This window comes from Podarcis tiliguerta, assembly GCF_965153285.1.
Source record: "Podarcis tiliguerta genome assembly, chromosome: 13".
NCBI lineage: Eukaryota > Metazoa > Chordata > Lepidosauria > Squamata > Lacertidae > Podarcis > Podarcis tiliguerta.
In genome coordinates, this window is record NC_139546.1 from 33,559,241 (window position 1) to 33,585,399 (window position 26,159).

The 26,159-nt window shown below is 47.1% G+C and overlaps 2 protein-coding genes across 4 annotated transcripts; one reads left to right on the forward strand and one right to left on the reverse strand.

Annotated features, from left to right (window-relative positions):
- Positions 1 to 25,978, reverse strand: LOC310663543 (integrin alpha-M-like). Its single transcript, XM_083411504.1, has 11 exons — positions 25,951 to 25,978; positions 25,192 to 25,271; positions 24,436 to 24,512; positions 23,497 to 23,568; positions 7,036 to 7,222; positions 5,676 to 5,753; positions 5,104 to 5,231; positions 4,164 to 4,309; positions 3,794 to 3,947; positions 1,873 to 2,023; positions 1 to 344 (listed from the first exon to the last, which is right to left on the reverse strand). Exons 5-11 carry the CDS (start codon positions 7,088 to 7,090, stop codon positions 190 to 192), a joined length of 867 nt encoding a protein of 288 aa, XP_083267630.1. The 5' UTR covers positions 7,091 to 7,222; positions 23,497 to 23,568; positions 24,436 to 24,512; positions 25,192 to 25,271; positions 25,951 to 25,978; the 3' UTR covers positions 1 to 189.
- Positions 10,512 to 22,020, forward strand: ACP4 (acid phosphatase 4). 3 transcript variants are annotated; one of them, XM_083411462.1, is made up of 11 exons: positions 10,512 to 10,693; positions 13,802 to 13,897; positions 14,263 to 14,349; positions 15,429 to 15,566; positions 16,260 to 16,358; positions 18,877 to 18,972; positions 19,056 to 19,188; positions 19,625 to 19,707; positions 20,107 to 20,213; positions 20,953 to 21,122; positions 21,204 to 22,016. In XM_083411462.1, exons 1-11 carry the CDS (start codon positions 10,523 to 10,525, stop codon positions 21,287 to 21,289), a joined length of 1,266 nt encoding a protein of 421 aa, XP_083267588.1. In that variant the 5' UTR covers positions 10,512 to 10,522; the 3' UTR covers positions 21,290 to 22,016. The 3 variants fall into 3 exon arrangements, with proteins under 3 accessions (XP_083267588.1, XP_083267587.1, XP_083267589.1); XM_083411461.1 differs by having other exon boundaries at positions 20,953 to 22,018; XM_083411463.1 differs by lacking the exon at positions 16,260 to 16,358 and having other exon boundaries at positions 20,953 to 22,020.
- Positions 25,979 to 26,159: the final 181 nt, after the last annotated feature.

Genomic DNA, 26,159 nt, shown 5'->3' on the forward strand with positions numbered 1-26,159 from the left:
TGGTGAGCAGGCGGCTTTATTGACTTCTGCACCCTATAAGAAACCAGATTAAAATGCCTTGCGCCTGAGGAAGGACCTCCATGTGCCAGGATCTGATGTTCTCCCCCTTTGATCTTCTTTGTCCTTCTCTCCCCTTCCTTCCTGAACCACATTGCCTCCATCCACTGCCCATCTCAGGCGTTGAGAGCCCTAGCCACATTTCCCCTGCTTGGCAGCCAGCGCATTCAGTTTGGTGTTCACCTGATCGAGGCCACTCAGCACTCGCTCCAGTTTCTGCAGCACCTGGGGATCTGAGCAGGTGTTCAAGGGCTGGGGCACCACCGTAGGCCGTGGAGCAGCTGCACCTAGAGAGAAAGACAGCACCATTTCCCATTATGTGATTGCTGCCGCATCCTCGGTCGACTGCCATCTTTTAGTGCTTAATACGTAAAATCAGAAGCGTTGGGGTTGAAGCCTCTTCTGGCCCACCTCCGCTGAACCCAGAAGCCCTGCCTCACAATCCCAGATATGGCTACTAAGGGCCGATTCACCCACTGTCTTCAGAAGTCAGGGCCGCTGTGTCTTTTAGCAGCGGAGCAATAGCAAAAAGTAACCAGATTTCAAAATCCCAATCCCTGCTTGGGGCAGGCGATGCAATATGGCTGAATTTCTGCCATTCTTACATAGGAATGCCCTCCCATCAGATGTCAAGGAGATAAATAACCATACAATTTTTAGAAGACATCTGAAGGCAGCGCAGTATCGGAAAGTTTTTAAAGTTTGATGTTTCAGTATGTTTTTATATGTGTTGGAACCCGCCCAGCGTGGCCGGGGCAACGCAGCCAGATGGGCAGGGTATAATTCTAATTCTATAATTATAATTAGCAGCTATGAAATGCTACTTAAAAACAAAAAACGACCACTTATAAGTTTGTGCTGTTTGATAAAGCCCCTTCTCTCCTTTGTACGTGGTTTCATTGCATGGTTAGCAATTTTGTGAGCATCAGATTATAACACACTTCTTACAGATTAGGCCAAAGGTCCATTTAGTCCAGCACCTTCTTCCTCTCAGTGGCCAAGCACATGCCTCCAGCAAACTTCCAAGCAGGATGTGAAAGCAATCTCTCTTCTAACAACCCCACACCTCCTCCTGGTGGTGTTTTGCCCATACAACATGGAGATGGATGGTGAGTGGTACCCATTGGAACTGGCAGGATGGAAGGCAGAGAGGCCAACAGTAAGTGGAGCCAGAGCCACCTAATTCTAGTTTTGTCCCTGCCTCCTCTTCCTCCTGCCTCCTTACAAGGTGCAACACTGAGACTAAGGAAGAGGCAGAGGACTGGGTGGAAGTAATCAGGCAGGCGACTGGAGGTTGGCTGACGGCAGGCAGAGGTTTGTGGGGCAGTGCCCCATTTGCCCTAATGGACCAGGATCAGCCTCCGCTGATGGAGACTCCACTTAGCTACCATAATAATTTATTATAATAATAATTCTATTGTTTATATGTCACCCATCTGACTGGGTTGCTCCAGCCACTCTGGGCGGCTGCTGGCAAAATATAAAAACCACCATAAAACATCAAAAAATTATCATTTCCCACAGCTAATTGGCACCGATTCATCCTCAATCCTCTTTGCATTTACTCAGTTCCATTTTGAAGGTGCTTAAGTGTGGCCCTCACCCCCATCTTGTGGCAGCGAGTGCCACAGATTTGTTATGGAATGTAGAAACACAAAATTATTTACATGGCGTGTACTTTTAAAAAATAAATATCAATATCCACAGTAATGCAGAATATACAAGGTCTTTTCCAGACCCCCCCCCCAAATTCACAGGTTGCTGCTTCCCCCCCACCGTTCAAATTCCCCTCCCCCCCTCCCCTAATCCTAGTACCGTGGCTGGTGCAAATCTTTTCTTTCAGCTCCGCCTGGGAGTCCCGGAGGCCTGAGAAGTGTCTCACGACAAGGACATGGTCCGTGGGCGGGTGGGAGGCCATGGCATGGAGCTCGCGCTGGGCAGTTGTACTTGTGAATCCCAGGCCAACCTTCCAGGAGAAACAAAAGTCACCAAGAGGCAGTTTGTGCTGCACTTTGGATGTGGTGTGAGGCAGACACGAGAGAGGAACGGCGGGGTTCACCAAAGCTCAGGCCTTTCCCCCAGTGACACGGCAAGGAGTGGACAGCATGGCCCAGAACGCATCGCCTCCAACCTTCCACAGATGGAAATAGGCGGGCGGTTGTAATGCCCCAATGTGCATCACTTCATGTGTCCCTCTCCCTCCTTGGGCCCCTGCAGAAGGCTCTGCCATGCCTGCTGGGTGCTGTAGTCATTTAATCCGCCACATTCATTTACTCTGCTGACTTAAAAGCTAAGACGGTGTTTGTGGTTTTGTTTAAAGACACACTAGAAAGCCATAATTGTCTATCTGTATGCTGTCATGTTCAAAATATGACCCTGCACTTCCAAAAGGGTGGGGTGCTCACTGCATGGTGCCCTTTAGGGTTCAGGGATGGCTGCTTACAAGCAAGGCCCCAGAGAAAGTGTGTTTCCTGTGGCCTTCTGCCTGGGGAGCTTGTGGGCTCTTTTATACCAAAGAGAGGTCTCAGAAAATGGGGACAGCCTCAAGTAAACAGGGAGAGGAGAGCTGAGGGGAACCGCCACACAGAGGACTCAGGTAATAGGTGTGCTGCTGACCACAAAGCCACCTGGAAAACAATTGTGGTGGCCATTGGGACCTGCCCAGTTTGCAAAAACTACTAGTTGGGTATCAGTCTCTCCCAGACAGAGGCTCTGTGGGTTTGGGGTGAGTTAATGATTAATCTACACCTGCAACCTGGGCACACCTTGAGAGGTCTCTGCTGGAGGAAGGTGAAGCCCCAACTCCATCCAAGGAACATGTATGAGCCTTTTCTCATATACAACACAGGGGTGGATAGGTTAGCTTGATCACTCTGGCAAAAATGCTTTATGGTTTTGGGGTATGTTTTACTCCATTCCTGCTGGCATCCATCTGCCTTGAGAAACAATGGAGCACACCTCTGGGGGTGAAGTCAAGCTGCAGCAATAGCAGCACCAAAGTGACCTCCCTGGGGCGCAAGCCTGGGCAGTGTGTCTGGAGGTCCTGGGCTGCCCAGACGACAAGGCCTCCCTCTCAGCCTCACTGACGTGGCCAAAGGAAAGCAGAGCAATACATTTGGCACCAGTGGCGTAGCGTGGGTTGTCAGCACCCGGGGCACGGCAAGTAATTTGCGCCCCCTAACCCGTGGATTTGCGCCCCCTAACCCTAACCCCCAGATGTTGCGCCCGGTGCGGCCGGCCCCCCCCCCCCACGCTACGCCACTGTTTGGCACCAGCTTGGCTGCAGGAGTTGCTGGAGGGAGGCGTACAAGGCGCCATCTAACCATCTTGGGGATTCCACTCTGAATTTGTGTAGGGTTAACTCCTTAGCTTTTTCTTTTCCCAAAGATATCTGGCCAGTCAAAGCCTTTTCCCAAGGTGTGGCTGCTGCCTCATGCTGACAGCTTCTAGGAGCCACAGGTGAGAGCTGAGCGCAGGTCCACAGTTATTCCCATTTTACAGATGAGGTAAAGCAAGAGGTGGGCAACATGCAGCTTTTAGTATTAATGGTTGCTGATCTGCTCTAGTTGCCCATTTAGTCTGCTGCTGGTTTTAGTTTTGTACACCAGCCTGAGGTTTTGTTGCTTTTGTACTGTCACTGTAAGCTGCCTCCCCCCAAGTTCCAGTTTAGCTGAAGGGTTGGCCCTTGAAACATGCAACTTAAATAAGTAACATAGGCAGGTAACTTTGCTCTCACCCCAACTGCAATGCGTGTGATTCCAGCTCGGTTGGCCTCTTCAACAATGTCTGCATACTCCAGAGGGTCCCCTGTTTTCTCCCCGTCTGTCACTATCACAAGGAACTTCTTGGCTGTGGGGCGAGCTCCTTTGTGTGTGGTGAATAGCTCTTTCCTAAAAGCAGGAGGGGAGAGAAAGGCTGAAGGTGAGTGTGGCAAATAACAGCTACAAAGGCCCAAGTTCCCACTTTCCCAGGCTCGACAGGCATTCTGCATTTCACTATTGCTGCATCTCCATGGTAGGAAAAGCACTGTTTGAATTTCTGCACCAGCAGGGGGAAAAAGAGGAGGCAGGGAAGGAGGGGGAGAGAATGGGAGCAAAGATACCCACACCACTTTTCTGATCCCGGAGGCCGTATGGGAGCCGCCTCCCAGCTGTTTGATTCCACCGATTAAGAGGTCGGCATCCCGGTCTCTGCTGAAGCGTCTGAAGTCAAAATGCTCTTCAAAGCGGTTAGAGAACTGCAGGAGGGCAAACTGAGAAGAGAGAGAGAGATTAATGAGGAGACGGCTACTAGCCACAATGGCTATGCTCTACTGTCCACTGTCGGAGGCAGTATGCCTCTGAATGCGAGAAACTCGACAGGCCATTAGCCTGACCAGGCAGGGCTCTTCTTAACCTCTATGATATTTGTATTTAAGCAGGTGAGCCAGACAGGAGGAGCAGCCTGATTCTTAAATCAGCTAACAGCTGCCAGGATCAATTTGTTTGAGGGCCAGTGGCTACCCAGCTGCCTTCTTCCCATTTTGGATTACATTCATCATTTCTCCCAGTTCAGGTCTGGTTACTGTTCTTGTTAAATAGAGACAGGCGCTTTGCTGCCTCAGGCTGAAAACCCAAATAGGAACCCCTTATGGTGATGTGTGTATAATAATTAACTAAATATTTGACAATTTGCTGCCCTTGAACAGTAACCCCAAAGTATCCAGTAATGCAGCCACGACATCCTTTGTTATTAACTCCTACACCCCCCAGGTGGAGTGAAGTGTGCAAGGTCAGAGCAATGGCTTCCCAAGGGACTTGGAGGCAGTGAGCCCTTGTGCTTCTCAGCCAAGCCCCACTCAACTGATCAGGAACAAGGGGTCATGCTGAGGTTCAGTGCAGCCTGCTCTTTCCCCCACAAAATCCTACCCTTTTACCCCAGAGGTATGTGCCTGGCAGCAAGGCACATGAAAATTGCAAGAATCCTAGCGTTTGCCTTGAATCTTGCAACATTTAAACCAACTCTGGGAGCTGACCCCATGCCCTCTTACCCATCTCCCCTACTGACCTGCGCATTATGGGGAATGCTTTTCATTACGAGTGCAATGAACACCTTCAGTTGCATGAATTCTGATGCCCGCATGCTGGATGAACCATCCATCAGGAAGACAATGTCCCGGGCCTCATTCTGACATTCTGGGTAGGGCGAAAGCAAGCCAGAAAGGCCTCTTCAATTTCTGCTAGTTCCATAGGGTATAGTATTTATTTATTTTATCTGTTTATTGCAAAGTTATAAAAAAGTGGGGAGGGGGGAATAGAAATGGGGGGGGGGGGGACAGAACACCACTGTCAGCTCACATTAACTATACAATAAGCACCACTCCATCCATCTTAATTTACACATACAAATTGATAGATGCTATCCAAATGTCTCCAGTAGGTATCCAATTGAAACTGATGTTTATCAAAAGTAATTTAAAGTGGCCAGGGTGTTAATATCTTGAGTCTATTGAGTAAAAGATGGGGATCTACAGTTTCCAGGTTTATTTGTTGGGGGAGCCCACGGCTGTTAAAGCAGCAAAATCTTCTCTTTCGAGGAAACAACAACAACTGACATTCTTCTGCACAGTCCCTACTCACGTCCTACTTGCTGGTTGCTCTGGGGGGTTTCTGGGTCAGCCAAGGCATCTGTGAGATCAAAACTATCACCAGCAGACCCTGTGAGAAAGGGAGAAAGGAGGTGAGCCAATACCAAGACAATCAAGAGAAAATGGGGACCATGTATGTGAGATAGAGACATGGTGGGGTAGAGAGGTATGTTGCTGCTGCTGCACATCTGTGAAAATGAAATAATACCCTTTGATCAAGTTATTGCTGTATTCCCGGTCTGCAAAAGACATGGTTTTTTTACTTATTTGACCCTTTGACTATACAATTCACTAGGTGCTGCCAGCCCTGCTCACTTTGCTTGCCAGTCCTGCTTATCTCTCTGCCAGCTGCCCTTGCCCCACACCTCACTGAACCTCCTCCTTTTACAAAACAATATCAACTTGCCAAAATACATTTCCGGAGCTGCAGCATCTGAAATGGCAGGCTGCATTGGGCCTCTAGTGTTTGTGCATGTGGAAGTGTGCTAGAGACAAGATGCATCCACTCGTCACTTGGAAATGACTAGAGATCTTGGAAAAAGAGCTGAAGTCTTAAGTCTAGTTAGATTAGTCTGTTAGACTACTGCAATGTGCTATGTGTAGGGCTACTTTGAAGACTGTTCAGAAACTAGTGCAGTAAACATGACAGCTAGTTTCTTAACCATTCAGCCTGGACACTGAGATCCAGCTCCGAGGGCCTTCTAGCAGTTTCCTCATTGCGAGAAGTGAGGTTACAGGGCCTTCTCAGTAGTGACACCCACCCTGTGGAATGCCCTCCCATCGAATGTCAAGCAAATAAACAACTATGTGACCTTTAGAAGACATCTGAAGGCAGCCCTGTACAGGGAAGTTTTTAATGTTTGATGTTTTACTGTGGTTTCAAATTTGTCAGAAGTTGCCCAGTGTAGCTGGGGCAATGCAGTCAGATGGGCAGGGTACATATAAAACCAAACAACAATAACAACTTTTAGGGTGTCCTGGTTTTTACTTTTTGAAACATGACAATCCTAAGGGACAGGGATTTATCAGAAACAGCCAACCAAAAAAGAGATTATTGCCAGTAAGGAGTGACCAAGGCCTGAACAAGACTTTTTCTGCCTGGGGCAAAGGACAATATTTTCCACAACCAAAATGGCGGTTGAGCTTTACTTCTGTGCTGGCCATAGGACATTGACTTCCACCACACCCCATTAACTGAGGTCAACCTAGAGCAGGTCGTAGGATGTGGCACACACAGCTCTGCCCTTCCACACCTTGCTGCCATTCCTGGCCCCCAACATTCTGTTGCCTGAGGCGGTCGCCTGGCTCTACCTAAGTCTGACAGCCCTAAGTCCTGGATAGCTGGAACTGACCTGCTGCTCCCAGAAAAAGGAGGGTGATGATGATGGAGATCCCCAAAGCTCCCATGTCTTGTCTTTGTTCTCTGCCCGTCAGTTTTCAGCCTTTTCACTATCGGAGAGCCGCAACTGGTGCAACAGGGCAAAGGCTTCTCCTGAACGTAGGCCGGAAGTCGGAAGGGCACTGACCAGAAAAGGCCATCTATTGGGGTGGGAGAGGAGTAAGCAGCAACCACACTTTGCAGGCAGCTGCAGCCTCTTTTTGATGTGCAAATATTTGCAGCCCTTTTGAACTCCTGAGTGGTAGCCAGGTTAGTCGGTTGTAGTGGAAATAACAAGTGTCCCTGTACGTTTGATGACTCAAAGGGGAAAGTTATGCTGAAAGACTTGGTAATCTTACAGCCAACCACTGTGAAAGCAGCAAAAGGGTGAATTCATTGGAAGATTGGTATCCAGAAACGTGGTCAGTTGCTTCAATGGGAAAAAAATAACACACAAGATGAAAGCATTAAGGAAAACAAAGGGGCCTGACAAATTTAGAGAAATGTGGAATTGCTGTATTTAATAAATAAAAAGAGAAAACAATGTTATCCCAGCATAAACTCATGGTAACTGAACTTGGATAATGGTATTTCTTCCATGGGGCCGCATTTCTCCTTTGTTCAGTTGCTCTGTTTCCAATGGTGGTTTTGTATTAGGTTTTTGGCCTTGCACCAACTCTGTTGTTAATTGACCTATATTTTGCTATTGCTCCATTATGTATGTTTGTTTATAAAATTAAATGAACACAGATTGAAATATTTTCTGGCATCATTATCATACACTCCAACTGATTTGCCAGGAAGTTTCTTTCTTTCTTTCTTTCTTTCTTTCTTTCTTTCTTTCTTTCTTTCTTCCTTTCCCTGGTAAATAACTGACCCTATTGCTGTGGGCTTTGTTAGGGTTTGCAGCATTGAGATTTTTCAGGGTTTAGCTTTCTCCTCCTGGCCTACCGAGTTTTTAAAGTGCTGGTGGTGCAGAAGGGCCTAATTACAGTGGTACCTTGGTTTATGAACTTAATCCGTTCCGGAAGTCCGTTCTTAAACCAAAGCATTCTTAAACCAAGGCATGCTTTCCCATAGCAGCGGGGGACTCTATTTACAAATGGAACACACTCAACAGGAAGCAAAACATGTTCTTATTCCAAGGCAAAGTTCACAAACCAAAACACCTACTTCCAGGTTTGCAGCACTTTTAATCCAAGTTGTTCATAAACTAAGCTGTTCTTAAACCAAGGTACCACTGTACTGGAAGCTCTGGAATGCCTCCTCCCCACACCCGTATACAGTATGGCTAGTAGCAGCCTCTCATGTACATATGTGTGGAACAGCTACTGAACATTCTTGTGGACTAGTAGCTTTGGTAGTCATTTCCAACATTTGCTTTCAGCACTTGGCATTGAAGCAGCAGCTATGGACACAGAACAACTTATGACTCAGTTTTCCCCAACCAGGATTCCAAACTAGCAATTAAAAAGTCGGAATGCACTTTCCCCCTCCTGCTGTGTTTCATACTCAGCCCCTTCTCTTCCAATATGTAGCAGCAGCCACCATGCAGGAAGGCTGCCCCATCATTCACATGGCGAGAGCTTTCGCCATCTGGACTGCAGCTTTTAGAAGCTGTGGGGGAAACAATATTTTGATGCGGCCCAGAGCTCCTTCCTTGATGTTCCTTTATAAGATGAAATAAGGAAGCAGAAAGATCCAGTATTTCAAAGGCTCTTCTGTTAACAACCACAGTGACTGGCTAGCATCAAAAGTACCTTACAAAAACAAACAAACCTTCACCCACCTAATTCCACATTCTGCATTTACAAAAGGCAAATCCTGGGTCCGGTACAAATTATACAAATAATTCATGCCTGGTCCTGCCATTATTGAACTGAAGAACAAGGGGAAATGGCACCTCCTTTGCCACCAAAGGCTTCAAAACATTCTCTCTATTCTGATGTTCAGTGCTGACGCCCAAACAGCACTGTCCGCAGCCAAGAATGATAGAGGGAGCTATAAGCAGGTTTGGAGGAACACCGAAGTTTCCAGAAGTACAAAAAGGGTTTAGAAAAAGACACTGCATTCAATGACCGCACAGGGTCAAACTCTAGAGTTCACAAGTCAAACCTGCAACAAAATATTGTAGCACGGGTGCTCCTGTTCACTGCTCCGGTCAGTGTGCAACACCCTCCACAATGCCACTCCATTCCATTCCCCTCCAGTCAGCCCACATTCTGGGCTGCGGCCAAGTAACTTCTAATCAGAGTATACCCATTGAAATTGATGGACATGACGAATTTAGATCTATAAATGTCCACGATTGTACTCTAATTTGGTTGGATGCAGCCCAGAATGCTTACACACTGTGGCGATGACTGACTGGAACAGGAGCACTCCCCACTAGAACGTTTTGTCACTGGAGGTTTTACTTGTGAACTGCGAGCCGAAGTCAGACAGATTTCTGTCACATATACCTCCACCTCTGCTGAGGCCATCTCCTGTGAAACGTCAAATTTTGGTGACCAGGTGTAAATCAACAGTTGTCTGGTGAGATGGCGTCAAGGTGCAAGCGTATCAAGAGCCTGAACTTGTTTGTAGATCTACCAAGAGGGAGGCTGGCATCAGCCATGCAAAACTGGACTCATTAATGTCTGGGGGTGACTATATGGTCCCACATCCTTCAGGTCCACATCCTGTAGTATCAGGAAGACTGGATTAAATTTAATGATTACTTAGTTAAATATGTTAAGTTAAATTAACTGAAAACAGCTTGCAGATACTTAATTGGCTTAGGATTTTATTTAAGTGATGAATTTATATGTTTAATTTCATAATGTGGAGATCTAAGGATGTTAATGTTTAAGTTATAAGAACTGTGATTTGGAAAACTGTTAAAAGGATATGCAACGAAATTCAACCAAGGGGAAGCGAGGAAGTCACTTAACAATGTTAATAAGTATATTTTTTTAACAAGGCTATGATTTATGCTTGTTTTGTCTTATGTATTTGTTTATAATGTTGTGAAAACCAATAAAAAATTTTGAAGGAAAAAAAAACTTATAATGCTTGCGGGACAGGCAGAAATCCACCAGGAGAAGCTCCTCTTCGGCACATCTCTGTGCGAGCAAAAGGGTTTACCTGCTGAATTTTTGCCAGACACCCAGCAGCTAAACACACAGGACCCCGGCCAGAAACAAACCTGGCAACTGGTTATCACAGGCTCAGATGTTTTCTCTGCAGGTGGAGAAGGCAAGACGTAATGTCTTGGTTGGGAGTTGTAATCATCATGGCAAGTGAATTTCCTCCCCCCATTTAACAAACAGACATTTAAGGGGACTGGCAGGTGTAAAATGGGGGGAGGGGGAACCGACACTCTTTTCACACACTAACACACACACACGAGCTCTGTGGTGCCGCCTGTTAGATCTGACCTGTCAGCAAAGGAAAACGAGAGATAATTACAGGGTCTGAGGATGGGCCTATATAATGGAAGAGTTTGCCCTCCCTCCCTCCAACAGTTCTTTTTCCAGGTGGCGGAGACCATGAGGCTCTCTGTAACCCTGGCACCTTGGATTCTCCTCCTCATCCAGGATATTCTGCCCCTCACGCTGGCCCAAGAGAGGACGCTGCGCTTCGTCACGCTGGTACACAGGAGGGTGGGTGGCAGGAACTAGGGCGCCTGGGTTCTCCGGGAAGGGGCAGGGGTCTAGTGCTGCACAGCAAGTGAGAAAGGAGCCAGAGTACTTTGGGAGGAGTGTGAGGCATAGCTGTCAATTTACAGATTTGAAAATAAGGGACCAGCAGCCTCGAAAATAAGGGATCTGCAGCAAAAATAAGGGATTCTGCTTTGCTTGTGCATAAATCCGCCACTGATGGAGCCCATGCTGCTTTTGCTGCGACTGACTGTGTTTTGCAGGGGGTTGGACTAGATGATCCTAAGGGTCTACAACTCCCACCAAAGAAGAGTAACAGACAAAACTCATGAACGACGTCAAGATGGCAAAGCTTACAGGCAGAATTAGAAACCAGGAAGAGGACCTCTTTTATAAAGAATGGGGAAAGTTTATAATTTATTTGAAAAGCTATTGTAAAGAGTTACATACATTGGTAGGATTGACAGAAAACTTGCAGCAAAAATTTGAAATAGGGATGGACAAATGATTTATAAAAATAGAGTTATGAAAGGGATGCAGAGGGGCAAATCACTACATTAAGATGCTGCACTGGTTGGAGGGTATGCTAAGCAGCACGTCAGGGCTGCTGTCGTCCTGGGGCGAGAAGTTCCATCGGCCTTTCCCCGCCAGAGAGAGGGGGGAGGGAGAGAGACTCTCGCCCACGCCGCCCGCGAGCCCGGCATGAGGTGGTGTCGGCGGCGGCGCGGCCGCTGAAGCGCTGCCCTTCTGCATCCCTCCCCATCCCCTCCTCTTCCTCCTCCCTCAGGCCGCCTCCTCAGCCGCCGCTGCCGCCACCCATCTCCTCACGACGCGCCCCTGAGGGGGAAAAGGGAGAGATGGAGACGTGGCAGCTTGTGCGTGCGCTCTCTCTCGCAGCGGAGGACCCCGAGCAGCTGCTTCCCTCCCAAGCCTAAGCATGAAACCCGGGAAATTTAAGGGACATCATCAGTAAGGGACAGCAGCGGGACACGGTGCTGGGATAAGGGAGTTTCCCGCCAAATAAGGGACAGTTGACAGCTATGGTGTGAGGTCTACGGGGTCAGAGATGGGAAGCAGAGCTTCTGGATACCTTGAGTCGGGAATGAAGGGGGTGCATTCTGCTCCAAGCAGTGAGTTGCCTCTCTTTCATTTCATATATTGCTATATCCCACCTTTCAGAATATAAATCCTACTGAGGTGGCTTAGAACTTACATTCAATTACTTACACACACACACACACACACACAGTGGTATCTCGGGTTAAGAACTTAATTCATTTCGGAGGTCCATTCGTAACCTAAACCCGATCTTAACCTGAGGTACCACTTTAGCTAATGGGGCCTCCTGCTGCCACCAGATTTCTGTTCTCATCCTGAGGTAAAGTTCTTAACCTGAGGTACTGTAACCAGAAGTGTTTGTAACCCGAGGTACCACTCTGTGTGTGTGTGTGTGTGTGTGTGTGAGAGAGAGAGAGAGAGAGAGAGAGAGAGAGAGAGAGAATGACTTTGATATTTAATTAATTATAAAAGTATGTCAGTATCCTGTATCATAAAATATCAAGGTGGTGTACATTGTTAAAACAGGGGGGAAACCAGTGTTTTTAAACAATAAAAACATAGAAAAACATTAAGGAGACTGGCTATTGAAAAACGCCAAAACTTTGTGTTGTTTCCAGTGTTGGTCAAACGCCACTGAAATTAATGGACCCTAAGTTAGTCGTGCCCATTCATGTCAATGGATCCAGTCCAAGTCTGTCTAACCATGGTCACAACCCCATCATGGTGGGTGGGATAGTTCTGTACTGGAAGGGCAGCAGAGATCTGTGTCTGCGCTGGGCACAGAGACACATCACACACCCAGAGACTTGTAGCACCTTAGAAACTAACACTTACTGTGGCATAAGTCTCCATGCACTTAAGACCACTTTGTCAAATACCTGATGCTGGCACCCCCCCCCCTTTTTTTTAACTGATCGGTCTAATAGGTTGTTTAGTCTCAAGAAGGGTAATAACATACTAATTACCTTACCCTGACTCACCCAATCCCTGGCCACTTTGAATGAAAATGTATTCCACAGAAGTGCCCGAAAGACTGCAGGCTTGGTATTAGGAATACACCCTTAAGGGGTGGGAGGGGAGCGTTTTAAAGGGATAGTGTGAAAAACAAGTACTAGGCCTATTATGATATATATATATATGCTCACACGCATAGGATGGTTCTCTTGTAATGCATCAGATCTGAAGAGGAGTAAATAGAATTTTGTATTTTTAATTTCTTTAAAGGGGTAGTTTTTATAGCACTAGATGCTATAAAACAGAGTTCTTGTTTTATATATGGGATGCATAATTTATAATAATACCTGTATAAGCACATATTTGTTTATTTTGCAATGCACTTGGTGCATGTCACGTAAACTCAAAAGTAAAAATTATAAGGTGGCTGTGGTTGCTTTTCTTTGCCCCTCACCTGTAAATGAATTGGTGCAGGCATCTTGTTTCTGGTTTACAGACTGACCCTCCAGCAGTGCCATCTATTACAGAAAGGGAAAACATGTGTCTGTTTCTATGCATGTGTGTGAGAGAACTAGATAGCAAAGGGTGTGTGTGTGTATAGGTGGAATAATATGGAAGGTAAATCACAGTAGGTCCCATTTTGCAGGCCAGGATCACAGAATCATAGAATCTTAAGAGTTGGAAGGGACCCAAGGGTCATCTAGTCCAACCCTCTACAATGCAGGAACCTCAGCGAAAGCATCCATTGCAGATGCCCATCCAACCTCTGCTTAGAAAACCTCCATGGAAGGAGAGTCCAGTACTTCTCATGGAAGTCTGTTCCACTGCCGAGAAGCTCTTAGTGTCAGAAAGGTTTTCCGAATGTTTACTCGGAATCTCCTTTCCTGTAACTTGAAGCCATTGGTCCAGAGTCCTACCCTCAAGAGCAGGAGAGAGAAAAAGCATGCTCCCTCTTCCATGTGACAACCCTGAAAATGTTTTTAAAAGTCCAAAAAGATTCCTGGTCTTGTAGGTTAGAAATTTGAGGGCAAAACTATCACTCGGTTTGCTGTATGTCGCTGTTCTGACCCCCTTCTTCTTTCTTAGGTGTATCGCCATGGTGACCGATCCCCTCTGGGCACCTACCCCACGGATCCCCACAAAACGGCACCCTGGCCACAAGGCTTCCAGCAACTCACTGAGGTGGGGGCTTGGGGGGTGTAGAGGGGTGGGATGAACACAAATGAGGCAAATGGGGCACTGCCGCTGTCTGGCTGCCTTTTTGCTTTACAACCTCTCAGGGGCCAGCTCTCCCTGCCATTGGCTCAAGCTCCACTTGTTTTCTGCCCTGCCGGTCCCCACGGTCACCTCCAGCCACAACCTGGGGAAGGGGGAGAAAGGCACTTGCCAGAATTTCCATGACTGGAGTTTTTGTGTGAGTGAAGGTGACTGATCTCAGCCTTCGCTTTGCACTGGAGCAATGGGACAGCCCTGTTTTGGAAGACGCTTCAGATCTTTCTCTCTCTCCCCCCCCCCCAACCTTGATTTTTTCCTTTTGTCTGCTGCAGGTAGGTATTTTGCAACAGAAGGCACTGGGACAATTCCTCAGAGAGAGATATGCTGACTTCCTGAGTGCATCCTACAAACCACAGGAGGTAAATATCCGTTTGCTTATTTCATAAAGGCAATATATATATTCCACACCAGCACCCAAGAATTCACAAGGCAGCAAATATGAATACAGTGGTGCCCCGCAAGACGAATGCCTCGCAAGACGGAAAACCCACTAGACGAAAGGGTTTTCCATTTTGGAGGTGCTTCGCAGGACGAATTTGCTATGGGCTTGCTTCGCAAGACGAAAATGCCTTGCGATTCCTGGGGGTTAAAGGCACTAAGCTGCTGATAGCCTTTTAGCAGCTAATCCACTAATCCCTTAAGCCTTTAATAGCCGCTAATAGCGCTAATCCGCTAATAGGCTTGCTTCGCAAGACGAAAAAACAGCTAGACGAAGAGACTCACGGAACGGATTCTTTTCGTCTTGCGAGGCACCACTGTACAGTAATAAATATATATAAAGCATGCAACAATTTAAGTATTAGCTGACATGCAAAAATAAGCAGCAGCAGCACCCCCAAAATGTATCCAAACCCATAACACCAGCTCCACCCACCTTTTAAAAAGCTAATGGGTGGTGGGTGAAGCCAGAGGGAAAAACTGGGTGGCTCTAGAGGCCCAAGTGCACAATGGAGGTTTTTGATTTTTACATCCCACCTTTCCTCCAAGGAACTCAATGAGGCATACACAGCTCTTCCCCTCTCCATATTATTCTCACAAGAACCTTGTAAGGTAGGCTAGACTGAGAGATGGTGACTGGCCCAGGGTCACCCAGTAAGTTTCATGGCTGAGTGGGAATTTGAACCCTGGTCTCCTATGTCCTACTCCAATACACAACACTGGCTTCCCAGGCTATGTTCCAGCCACACAAAAGCCCAAAGCTTCTACGCTCCCACCAACACAACTCTATTGTCCCTTCAGGCAAGCAAGCAACATTAGCATCACAGGTCAAAGACACATTCCAGCCAGGCCAGAGCAGCTCGAGAGGGTGTAGTGGAGGCCAGTGAGATGTGTGGGCTTGGAAAGTCTCAAGGACAGGATAAATAGCCCCACCAGCACTCGGGGACAGCCAAGGTTTTCACCCGCCTTGAGGCCAACCAACCATTATGCCACTTTCTAGATCTATATCCGCAGCACAGATTACGACCGCACCTTAATGAGCGCCCAAGCCAACCTGATGGGGCTCTATCCAAGCTCAGATCCAGAGATCAACTGGAGACCTGTTCCCATCCACACTGTGCCTACTAAGTATGATAAGGTAATCCTTCGCAACTTGCCCAGATTTTACTGGTTCTTATCAGCTGCTTCCCTGCTTTGTATTGAGTTTACGTGGCATTTTCTTATATTGCTTTTATTGAACACCATCCTACGAGTCTTCCATTGCAAGGTGGTCTATGTATGAAACAAATGTATTTTTTGACAGAGAAGCTAAGGGAAGTGTTTCCTGAAAAGGAGAATGCCACTTCACGAAATCCAACTTTATCATTAATGAATTTCTTTCTGGCTCTTTTATTTTGATGTCTTGCCACATTTCTGTATGAGTCCTGTCTAGGCCCTGCATTTTCGTTCTGGTCAAGCTTAAAAATTGGGACAGAGACTCGGTAAGTATATTTACCATTTAGACCTGTGTCGTGAAGTCTAGCATTCAATCCACTACACCAGCCTGGTAATCTGGCAGATATTTTGATCTATAATTCCCATCAACCACCTGTGCTGTCAGAGGCTGATGGGAATGGTCAGCCAAAATATCTGCCTGACTCCCGGTTGCTGAAGACAGCTCTACACGGCAGCTTTTTGGGCAAAGCAGGAGTATAGGGATGTGAAAGTGAGATTCAATCAGTGTTCCTGCTTCTGAAGTGTAGCCCCATAGTTTACATATGGGAAAGGAAAGAGGGGTCAGCTTTCCCAAAGAATCAGATTTGTCTGTCTTTTCCTACTCCACACCTCACAGCTGCTGAAGCCGCCAACCCGGAACTGCCTACGATACCAACAGCTGATGGGAGAGACAATTAATTTGCCAAGCTATCAGTCTAAAATGGAGACCTGGAAGGTACCAGGGAAAGGTGGGGTTGGCTAGGAGGGAGGAATGGATTCCAAAGTCAGGATTTCTTCATCATCCAATTCATCAATCCAACTCTTTGCACCCATTGTAAGAGGAATGCACAATCCGGAGGGGGAGTCTTGTTCTCTGCCTTGATCACTCAGAGGATATATATGTAATACAAACTTAAAACAGGTTTTATACCACTTTAATATACCTGGCTTTTACCCAAAAAAATCTTGGGAAATGTAACTCACGATAGATACTTTAGGGATCCAAAGCATGCACACCCCGAAAATCATGGTTCCCAGGATTCCCCGCAGAGTGAATTACATTATACAGTTCGCTTGTCTTGTCTTGCATTGCCATCGACAAGAAAACTGACTGCCTTCTTTATAATAATTTAATAATTTATAATAATAATTTATTATTTATACCCCGCCCATCTGGCTGGGTTTCCCCAGCCACTCTGGGCGGCTTCCAAAAGAATATTAAAATACTGTGATACATCAAACATTAAAAGCTTCCCTAAACAGGGCTGCCTTCAGATGTCTTCTAAAAGTCTGGTAGTTGTTGTTCTCTTTGACATCTGGTGGGAGGGCGTTCCACAGGGAGGGCGCCACTACCGAGAAGGCCCTCTGCCTGGTTCCCTGTAACTTGGCTTCTCGCAGTGAGGGAACCGCCAGAAGGCTCTCGGTGTTGGACCTCAGTGTCCGGGTAGAGCGATGGGGGTGGAGACGCTCCTTCAGGTATACTGGACCGAGGCCGTTTAGGGCTTTAAAGGTCAGCACCAACACTTTGAATTGTGCTCGGAAACGTACTGGGAGCCAATGTAGGTCTTTCAAGACCGGTGTTATATGGTCTCGGCGGCTGCTCCCAGTCACCAGTCTGGCCGCTGCATTCTGGATTAGTTGTAGTTTCCGGGTCACCTTCAAAGGTAGCCCCACGTAGAGCGCATTGCAGTAGTCCAAGCGGGAGATAACCAGAGCATGTACCACTCTGGCAAGGCAGTCCGTGGGCAGATAGGGTCTCAGCCTACGTACCAGATGGAGCTGGTACACAGCTGCCCTGGACACGGATTTAACCTGTGCCTCCATGGACAGCTGTGAGTCCAAAATGACTCCCAGGCTGCGCACCTGGTCCTTCAGGGGCACAGTTACCCCATTCAGGACCAGGGAATCCTCCACACCTGCCCGCCTCCTGTCCCCCAGAAACAGTACTTCTGTCTTGTCAGGATTCAATCTCAATCTGTTTGCCGCCATCCATCCTCCAACCGCCTCCAGACACTCACACAGGACCGTCACCGCCTTCACTGGTTCTGATTTGAAAGAGAGGTAGAGCTGGGTATCATCTGCATACTGATGAACACCCAGCCCAAACCTCCTGATGATCTCTCCCAGCGGCTGCATATAGATGTTAAAAAGCATGGGGGAGAGGACAGAACCCTGAGGCACCCCACAAGTGAGGGCCCAGGGGTCTGAACACTCATCCCCCACCACCACTTTCTGAACACGTCCCAGGAGGAAGGAGCGGAACCACTGTATGACAGTACCCCCAGCTCCCAGCCCCTCAAGACGGTCCAGAAGGATGTTATGGTCGATGGTATCAAACGCCGCTGAGAGATCCAGCAGAACTAGGAAACAGCTCTCACCCTTGTCCCTAGCCCGCCGGAGATCATCAACCAGTGCGACCAAGGCAGTTTCAGTCCAAGGCAGTTCTTTTGCTTAAGGCAGCCCTTTGTTTACTTTTGGAAATCTCTGATGGCCAGTCTAGCACCCAATCTGAGTGTTTTTATTATTCATTTAAAATATTCATATACCACTTTGCGGGGCAAGAATCCGGGGTGGTTCCAAAAAAATTAAAGCTAAAGCTTTTGATTGTAATAAAAAACATTAGTAACAACAACAGATACAAGATAAAAAAGCAGTGCTTTAAAAATGTGCCCAGTGGTGTAATGCAAGCATGCTTATTCAAAAATAAATTACTCCTAGGTAAGCACTTGTAGCAGCCTTTGCCAACCCTAGTGCCCTTCGGCTGGTTTGGACTACAACTCCCATCAGCCCCAGATAGCACCTTGTTGGGCCCGAGGGCACATTAAGAAACTGTCATGGGAATCACCCATTGCACAGAAAAAACTGATGTTCGGGACCAAAAAACTCTACACAGCCCAAAATAAAAAAGAGGTTCATATACATATAGTTTTAAAATATATACAAATTTGAGAAAGGCAGGGGCCCTTAGGCCTAACTTAGTCATGTTTATTAACTCTGATGGGTGTAGTCTTGAGTGAAACAAACACTGAATACCATCCATAATGGGTCTAATTGTGGTGCCAACCCTACATGGAAGTGGGTTTTTGGAAGCCACACCACTTCACTTACAACATTCAGGCCTATGTCAGTTTACGTGGACATATACTGATGTTAGTAAGACCGTGTAGGATAGTGGAACTAGCTTCCTCCAGGAAAAGCACACTGAAGTTCCAATCCGTTAGCTAATTCTTCTTCCCCCTTCCCTCCCTTCCCAGGGCTTTATGAGAGAGATGGCAAACCACACAGGGCTTAAAGAGGAACAGCTGACCCTGAGGGGCCTTTGGAGGGTCCACGACTCCCTCTTCTGCCAGGTAGGCACACTGCACCACATAACAGCCTCCCCACAGTTTGCCTCCAACCATACCTTTCTCTGGCGTTTTTTCTTTCCTTGCAGAAAACACACAACCTGACCTTGCCTAGCTGGGCCACACCACAGGTCCTGGCCACCCTTTCAGAGATGGAAGCATTCAATGTCGAAGCCCATGTGGGAATGCATGCAAGCCAGGAGAAGGCCCGATTCACTGGAGGTAAATTTCAATCAATTTTAGAGGATAAACATTCTAACGCTGCTTTGACAAAACACAGTACTGGGGGGGGGGGGGGACTGAGGAGGGCCTGTTCACATGGCACCTGAAAATTCACTATTTTCCAGTTCAATGTGTTCCCCATTGTCCTCCACAGATCCATACCTAACCAATTGGTGTGGGGGCCATGACATTTCTGTGCTTTTCTTTTTTTGTTACTATCATTTTTCTTCTACTCAACCCTTCAACTGTTATTGAGGGCACATGCCCCAGTGCTCAGCACGTGTGTGCTTGCATGACTCTCATTTTCATATGCAACACGGCACCCCCTTGACCCCCAATTATTTGCAGAGCTGCTAGTTTTGTGCCTGTTGGTCAGTTATTCTTTGACATACCATAGGACACCCCCTCAGTCAACAGTCTCTCTCCCACCTTGCAGGGATATTACTTGGCGCTATCCTGAGCAACTTCTCCAAAGTAGTGTGCCGAGATCTGCCCCTGAAGATGATCATGTATTCTGCTGTAAGTCTTTCCCCACCTTAAGACTTCAGAGGGACCATGTGGGAAGATGGGGTGTGTGGTTTAAGTGTGTATAGCAGTCTGCCTATTTAGAAGGATCTCAGGGCTCTTTGGTGGCTTCACTGCAAGCAGTCCTTTAGGACTGCAAGCAGTCCTAAAAATAGTCTCACTAAAACAACTATAAAACTAAGCCTGCAAACTATGGAACAAACTTATCACATGAAGGGGAAACAGATTCCTGAATAGCACCTTCCATGAAGATGAGGGGGAAGCAAAGTATTATCATCTAGTCTGCACATGAAAAAGTGGCATGTTTTAGGGAGTGGGGGGCATAGCAATATATTGTAATGCAAAACAAAAAAAACATGTTGGCTACATTTTTCCTGTTCACCTACTTTTTAGCATGACAGCACCTTAATCGCTCTTCAAGGAGCCCTGGGCGTTTATAATGGTCCCCCTCCACCCTATGCTGCCTGTCACGGGTTCGAGTTCTACCAGGAAAGCAATAAGTAAGTCTGGTTCCATCTGTGGGGCAGGAAAAGTTTCTCTTTTTTTGCTGGGTGTTGAATTTGCTCTCCATCACAGAGAAAGGTTTGGTGTGCATGTAAAAACTGCACAGGTGCTGATGAACTACTGATGATTTATCATCCTGGTGAAATAAAATGCTGGCAGTATTTTAAGAAGCAAAAAAATGTCCAGCCTTCAAGGCTTGTGAGGGTGAGCTTAAAAGGCTTATAACCTGCAGCAATATCCCAGGGAACAGAATGTGCTCAGGCTTTCAGCTTCCTCTGTAACTCTGTGCCCAATAGAACAAATTATGCACAATTGCTTTTGAATGAAGAACTGAATTTTTTACTTGTTGAAAAAGCAGCTTATACATGCCCCCCCCCGTTCCTTTTGTGGCTCCGCTATCCTCCCACAACTCAATGGTAGTGTACTCCTTGGTTCTCCAAACCAAGGAGTACACTATTCTGAGGGACTCTCTCTCTCTCTCTCTCTCTGCCAGCTCCTAGTATCCCTTGCAGTATTAACAGCTGCCTCCCAGCGACTTGTCAGCACATTTGCAGTTGCTGACGCATTAACACAAAGCACACAAGGCAAAGAGGCTGAGACAGAACCAGAACATTTTGAGGGACACTGCAGGAAGGAAAGCACCAAATATCAGAGCCAACGTTTGGCAGTGCGGGTTTATGGGAGGAGGTTAAGAGTGCAATCTTTACTAAGCTCCTGTGTTTTCCATCTTTCCAGCTCCTTCAGTGTATCCATGTTTTATCGGAACGAAAGCAGCCATCAACCCCACACATTAGCCCTGCCTGACTGCCCCACACCTTGCCCACTGCCTCTCTTCATTCATCTTACGAAGGCAGTCATCCCGCTGGACTGGGATGCAGAATGTCAAAACCCTCAGGCAGGCACAGGTAATGCAAGGTCTTTTCCCTCCCCCTGGGAAGAGGTTTGCACTGACTCTCCCACTCACACCTGCTCAATTCCTTTTGCAGGGCGCACCGTAACAGCACTGGCTGTGGCAGTAGGCCTGCTAAGCACGGCCTTAATAGGAGTAGGCATCATGTATTGGAGGAGGTGATGGGAAGATGGGCTCATGGCAAACACCAATCGCTCTCATGGGAAGAGAGAACAGCCTCTACATGTTGTGAAGTGTGGTCCAGTGGAGCCAAGGGGGGCAAACTCAGACTCCATCCACAGAAGCTGGTGGTCCAAGCAGCACAGGCAAGAGGCACATTTACTGTAGGGAATTATTAGGAGACTTAAAAATAAAGCAAGTAGTGCAATGCTTGTGAGTACTACACTGTGTGTACCTTTCTGTCAGACATGGCAAGGGAATTCTTATGCTTCCACATTGTTTAGAAGACCCCATCCTTTTCATTTTAGTATGTAATCTGCTCTGACAGACATACACCACTAATTTTTAAAATCAGAGTTGGAAGGGACCTTGAGGATCATCTAGTCCAAACCCCTGCAATGCAGGAATATGCAGCTGTCCCATATGGGGATCGAACCTGCGACCTTGGTGTTATCAGCACCATGCTCTAACCACCAAAGCTGTGCTTAATGCCTTGGGTTCCCCACAAAAGACTTCTGTGGTAGATCAACATCTGGATGGCCAGATTTTCTGTACCTTCCCAAAAAGATGCCTGCATGTGAAAAACATTTAAGTACAACTATGCAAAGAATAAAAGATCAAACCTCTCCATTCTGAAGGAAATCAGCCCTGAGGACTCACTGGAAGGACAGATCCTGAAGCTTAGGCTCCAATACTTTGGCCACCTCATGAGAAGAGAAGACTCCCTGGAAAAGTCCCTGATACTGGGAAAGATTGAGGGCACAAGGAGAAGGGGACAACAGAGGACGAGATGGTTGGACAGTGTTCTTGAAGCTACCAACATGAGTTTGACCAAACTGCGGGAGGCAGTGGAAGACAGGAGTGACGGGCATGCTCTGGTCCATGGGGTCACGAAGAGTCGGACACGACTAAACGACAACAATGCAAAACCACTTAGCGTTTCTACATTTTATTGAAAAAAGTAAATGCTGCACAGAATAACACTGCCCCTCCCTGGAGGCATACAATTCAAGTTTTGTTTTCCCCAAGTTGAAAGGAGTACATGGAAGGTTGTGCAAAATGCAGCATTCTTGGCAAATATCCCGAGATATTCATGCTGCTTCAGAATCCAAGGTGAAACAAACAGCCTTGCTTTGGAGGGTGTGTATGGCTTATGATCAACAATTTATTTAGAGCATTTGTACCCTGCTCTTCAACCAAGGAGGTTACCAGCATGGCTTATATGCAATCAATAAAAGCAAGGCAGTTCCTGCCTGCAGGCTTACAATCTTAAAAACACAACACACAAGGGGAAACTGACAGGGAGGGAAGAGGAAAGAAATCAAACTCAGGTACCAATCCTTAAACAGTTTTTCTTTTAATGACCAACTGGCACAGTTCAGGGGTAGGAGGTGCCTGATACTGCCAATCTTTTGGCAAAGCTGATGGAATAATCCCTGCTTCTGATGGAAGCTCAACTCAACTGCTCTTAATAGAAAGCTGCAGCAAAGAGCCAAGCTACTTGGTTCTGAAACCAAGAAACATGCTTGAAAGAGTAGGAGGCTGGTGATTAAGCAGTTGGGGGAAAAGGTGTGTGTGTGCAAAGGCTGTTTAAATGATGGAAGACAGTGGAAAAAAAATCAGTGGATCAAAAAGAAAATTTATCTGTGACTTGCTGATAGTCAGGAGATTCTTTCAAGATTGTGGGAGAAACCCATCCATTTCGGTTTTTGCTGTGGCCATCCAACTTGGCTGAGGCTGGGCGGGAAGAAATATGCCACATGAATTAGCAACACAGTGCCTAGGGAAAGCCCAAACAGGGTATGACGGTGCTTTTAAAAGGCTGCTGACTGAATCTTGAAGGGCTCTGTACCTCGGTCAAATAGTGTAATATTCTTCTGGAATAATGGAACTATCCATGTATAAATTTGTTGAGGAACTTTAGTTATTCCCCCAGCAGACTTTAAGCCTTTTGGCTCCATGGAATACAAATCAAGTAAGAGCATTTACTTCCAAATTTAAAGGCTGTTAATTTTTAAAAAGACACTCCCTGATAAATGCCTAAGCACTACGAAGCACACACAGTGAAGTACAACTTTTTTCCTGCCTCTTAAAATAAATGGGAGGACTGACCCCTGTCAACACAACCTTGGCATAACCCTTAAGGATCAACCACTGTGTTTTTCAATGCCCAGATAATCCTTTCCTCTGCCTTTCCTGCCCAGTTCTACCTGTGAGCCGTTAGGGCATGGAACCAGTTGCATCTTCTTGCCTGCAAGAGCAGAGCTCAGGTGTTCCCATATCTGGAGGAAGAAAGCAAACAAACCATGTTGGCAAGACTTTTTTGCACACTATCCACAAGGTGTAGCCTAGCTTCAGTTTCACAGATCACTCACTACACATATTGGATTTCATGCCTGAAAGCACATTTTCCTTTCCTGCTACTCAGTTCTTTTTTTAAAAAGAGAGAATATGTAAAGAAATTAGGTGCATCACAATTTCAGGAGTAGCCAACATGATACTCCACACTATTGCTGGGACTGCAGTTTCCACCCTCTCTGGCCATTTGCTATGCTGGTGAGGGCTAACAGGAGCCCAGCATGTGGAGGACACCATGCTGGTGACCCCCAACACAAACTTCAATATCTAAAAAGTTGTGGCAAGTCATGGTTATTGCTTCTCCACTCCAAATTCCAAACTCTAAGCAGCTTTAAAATGGGGTGGGGGGCAATCTGGACAGCATGATACACTGGCCCCTTACCACTGAAAATGTTAATTACTCCAGCTTAACAGAAATGTAGTCCCGTACTTCCATAAGCTGTAACACACATGAACTTCAGCACTAAACAATAGGAAAAGCTCAACTGCTGCATTGTGTCATTCCTAAGCCATTCATGCTTTACAGGCTGATGGAGTGAGAGCATTAATGCTAGGAGACCATAGTTGTCCCTCTTCAGACACACGAAATGCACAGCCAAGTAGGGACTCTCAGAACCAGAACCCCTCAGTCTTCTGGAGTGTCAAGTCCCCAGAAGGCACCCAAATCGTCACAGCAATCGGAGCCCAGTGCTGACATCATTGGGGTATCTCATGTTCCCGTCCCACTTCTAGAACTGCACTAACTCTGTTCCAATACCCCTCTTCCGACTTGTCATTAAGTGAATGCTCACCAGCCTTGGCTGCCACTGAAGCACCTATATTCAACTTGCGAGGCAGATATTCATCTTGGGTACATCATCAGGGTCACCTAACAATAAAGGTATCGTAGTTAGGAGCTGGGAATGCATGGGACTATTCCCTATATCAATCCACCACCACCCCTACCCAAAGCTATGCTGTACACCTGGATGAGAAGACGAGAGCAGAGAAAGACATCCCAAAAGATTTTCACAAAATTCAACTAGTGCTGCTGAGGGCGGGGGAAGGCTTTCATTCTCCAGTGTTCTGCCATTGTATCCTCTGCAGGAAGTCCCAGCTGCCACAACTGTACACACGTGTCTCAAAGTTCAACACACAGACCTAATCCCACCAGAGCCTTCCCCCCCTCAACCTCCCAGGACCAACAGGGATTCTGCTCCTCAGTCCCCCATGATGTCAAAGGCATGGGGGGCACTGTCATCGTCATTGCAATCCGCGCCCAGTGCTAACATCATTGGAGGAACCCTGTGGCCACGGCACTCACACCTACACACAGTAATGCTCTCCTGGCTTACCATGCACCCCAATCGCCAGTGGAAGGAAATTTGGCCCATATAAATACAGGACTTGCCAGACCTTGCATGGAACACCCAACGAATGCACCGGCACACTAGAGGGGGAAATAGTGTTTCACTCTTTACTACCCAACTGAAGTGCCCAGAAAACCTTCTACAGTAGCTCAGGATTTCCCAGGGCAACAGTATGAAATTTGGCAGGGCAACACTTACCCAGTACCACAAGTTCATCGGGTCACTGGAGGCCCAAGATGGATGCTCCATTTTAAGCAGGAGATAGACAAAAAGTATCGCTGTAGGAAGGGAAAGCTAGTTAGTAAAATATGCCACTAGAGGCACTCTTCCAGAATCCTGTCTGACAGCACACTACATTCCTCTTATACCAGTCCCTATATACACCCTTGTCTGCCAGTTTCAGTCAAAAGCCCTTTTCTACCCCCCACAAATTTCCCCGCTAACTACCACGTAGCCAGGATTTTTGTTAGGGGGAGCAGAACTTCAGTTAGCCATGTATTTTTTTTTATTTGGGGGAGGCAGCTGCCCCTCCCTGCCCCCCTCGGCTACGCCCATACCAACTACACTACGGCCCTTAAACTAAACCCTTTTACAAAGCTATTCTCCCTTACGCTGCTAAGCTTCATCAACCCTCCTTTGACTTTACACTCAGCACCTTTATACAAGTCTTTAGCATCCTCACCTTACCGCAACCACTCTCCTCTTTACTGCTACTTTCCAGTTTATTCCCCACACAAGCCCTACATGCCCTTTCCACTATGGGTCCCTCTCTACCTATCTGCCCCTAACGGCGCCTCTGCAACTCCACCACCCAGCTCTTATTCTAAACCTCTTCCTCTCCCCCCAACAGAGAGCCTAGCAGCAGAAGCGGGCGGGGGTATGGAGAAACCAATAATGAATAAGCAACCCAGTTATTCGGCCCGTTGCCCGCCCGCTCGCCTTTGTATCGCGCAGCACCTCGGAACTCCTGCACGCCGCCATTTGAAACAGGAAGAAGGTTGGCCGCACGTGGCCCTTTTATACTCCCGCCTCGCCCCGCCCACACCTTCGGAGTCCGAACTCGTCAACTTTCGCGCGCGGCCGCCGTCCTGCGCGTGCGCATAGCTGATGAAATGGAACGCAGGCCTTGCCCCTCCCCTCTCGTAACTGGGTGCGCGTGCGCAAGG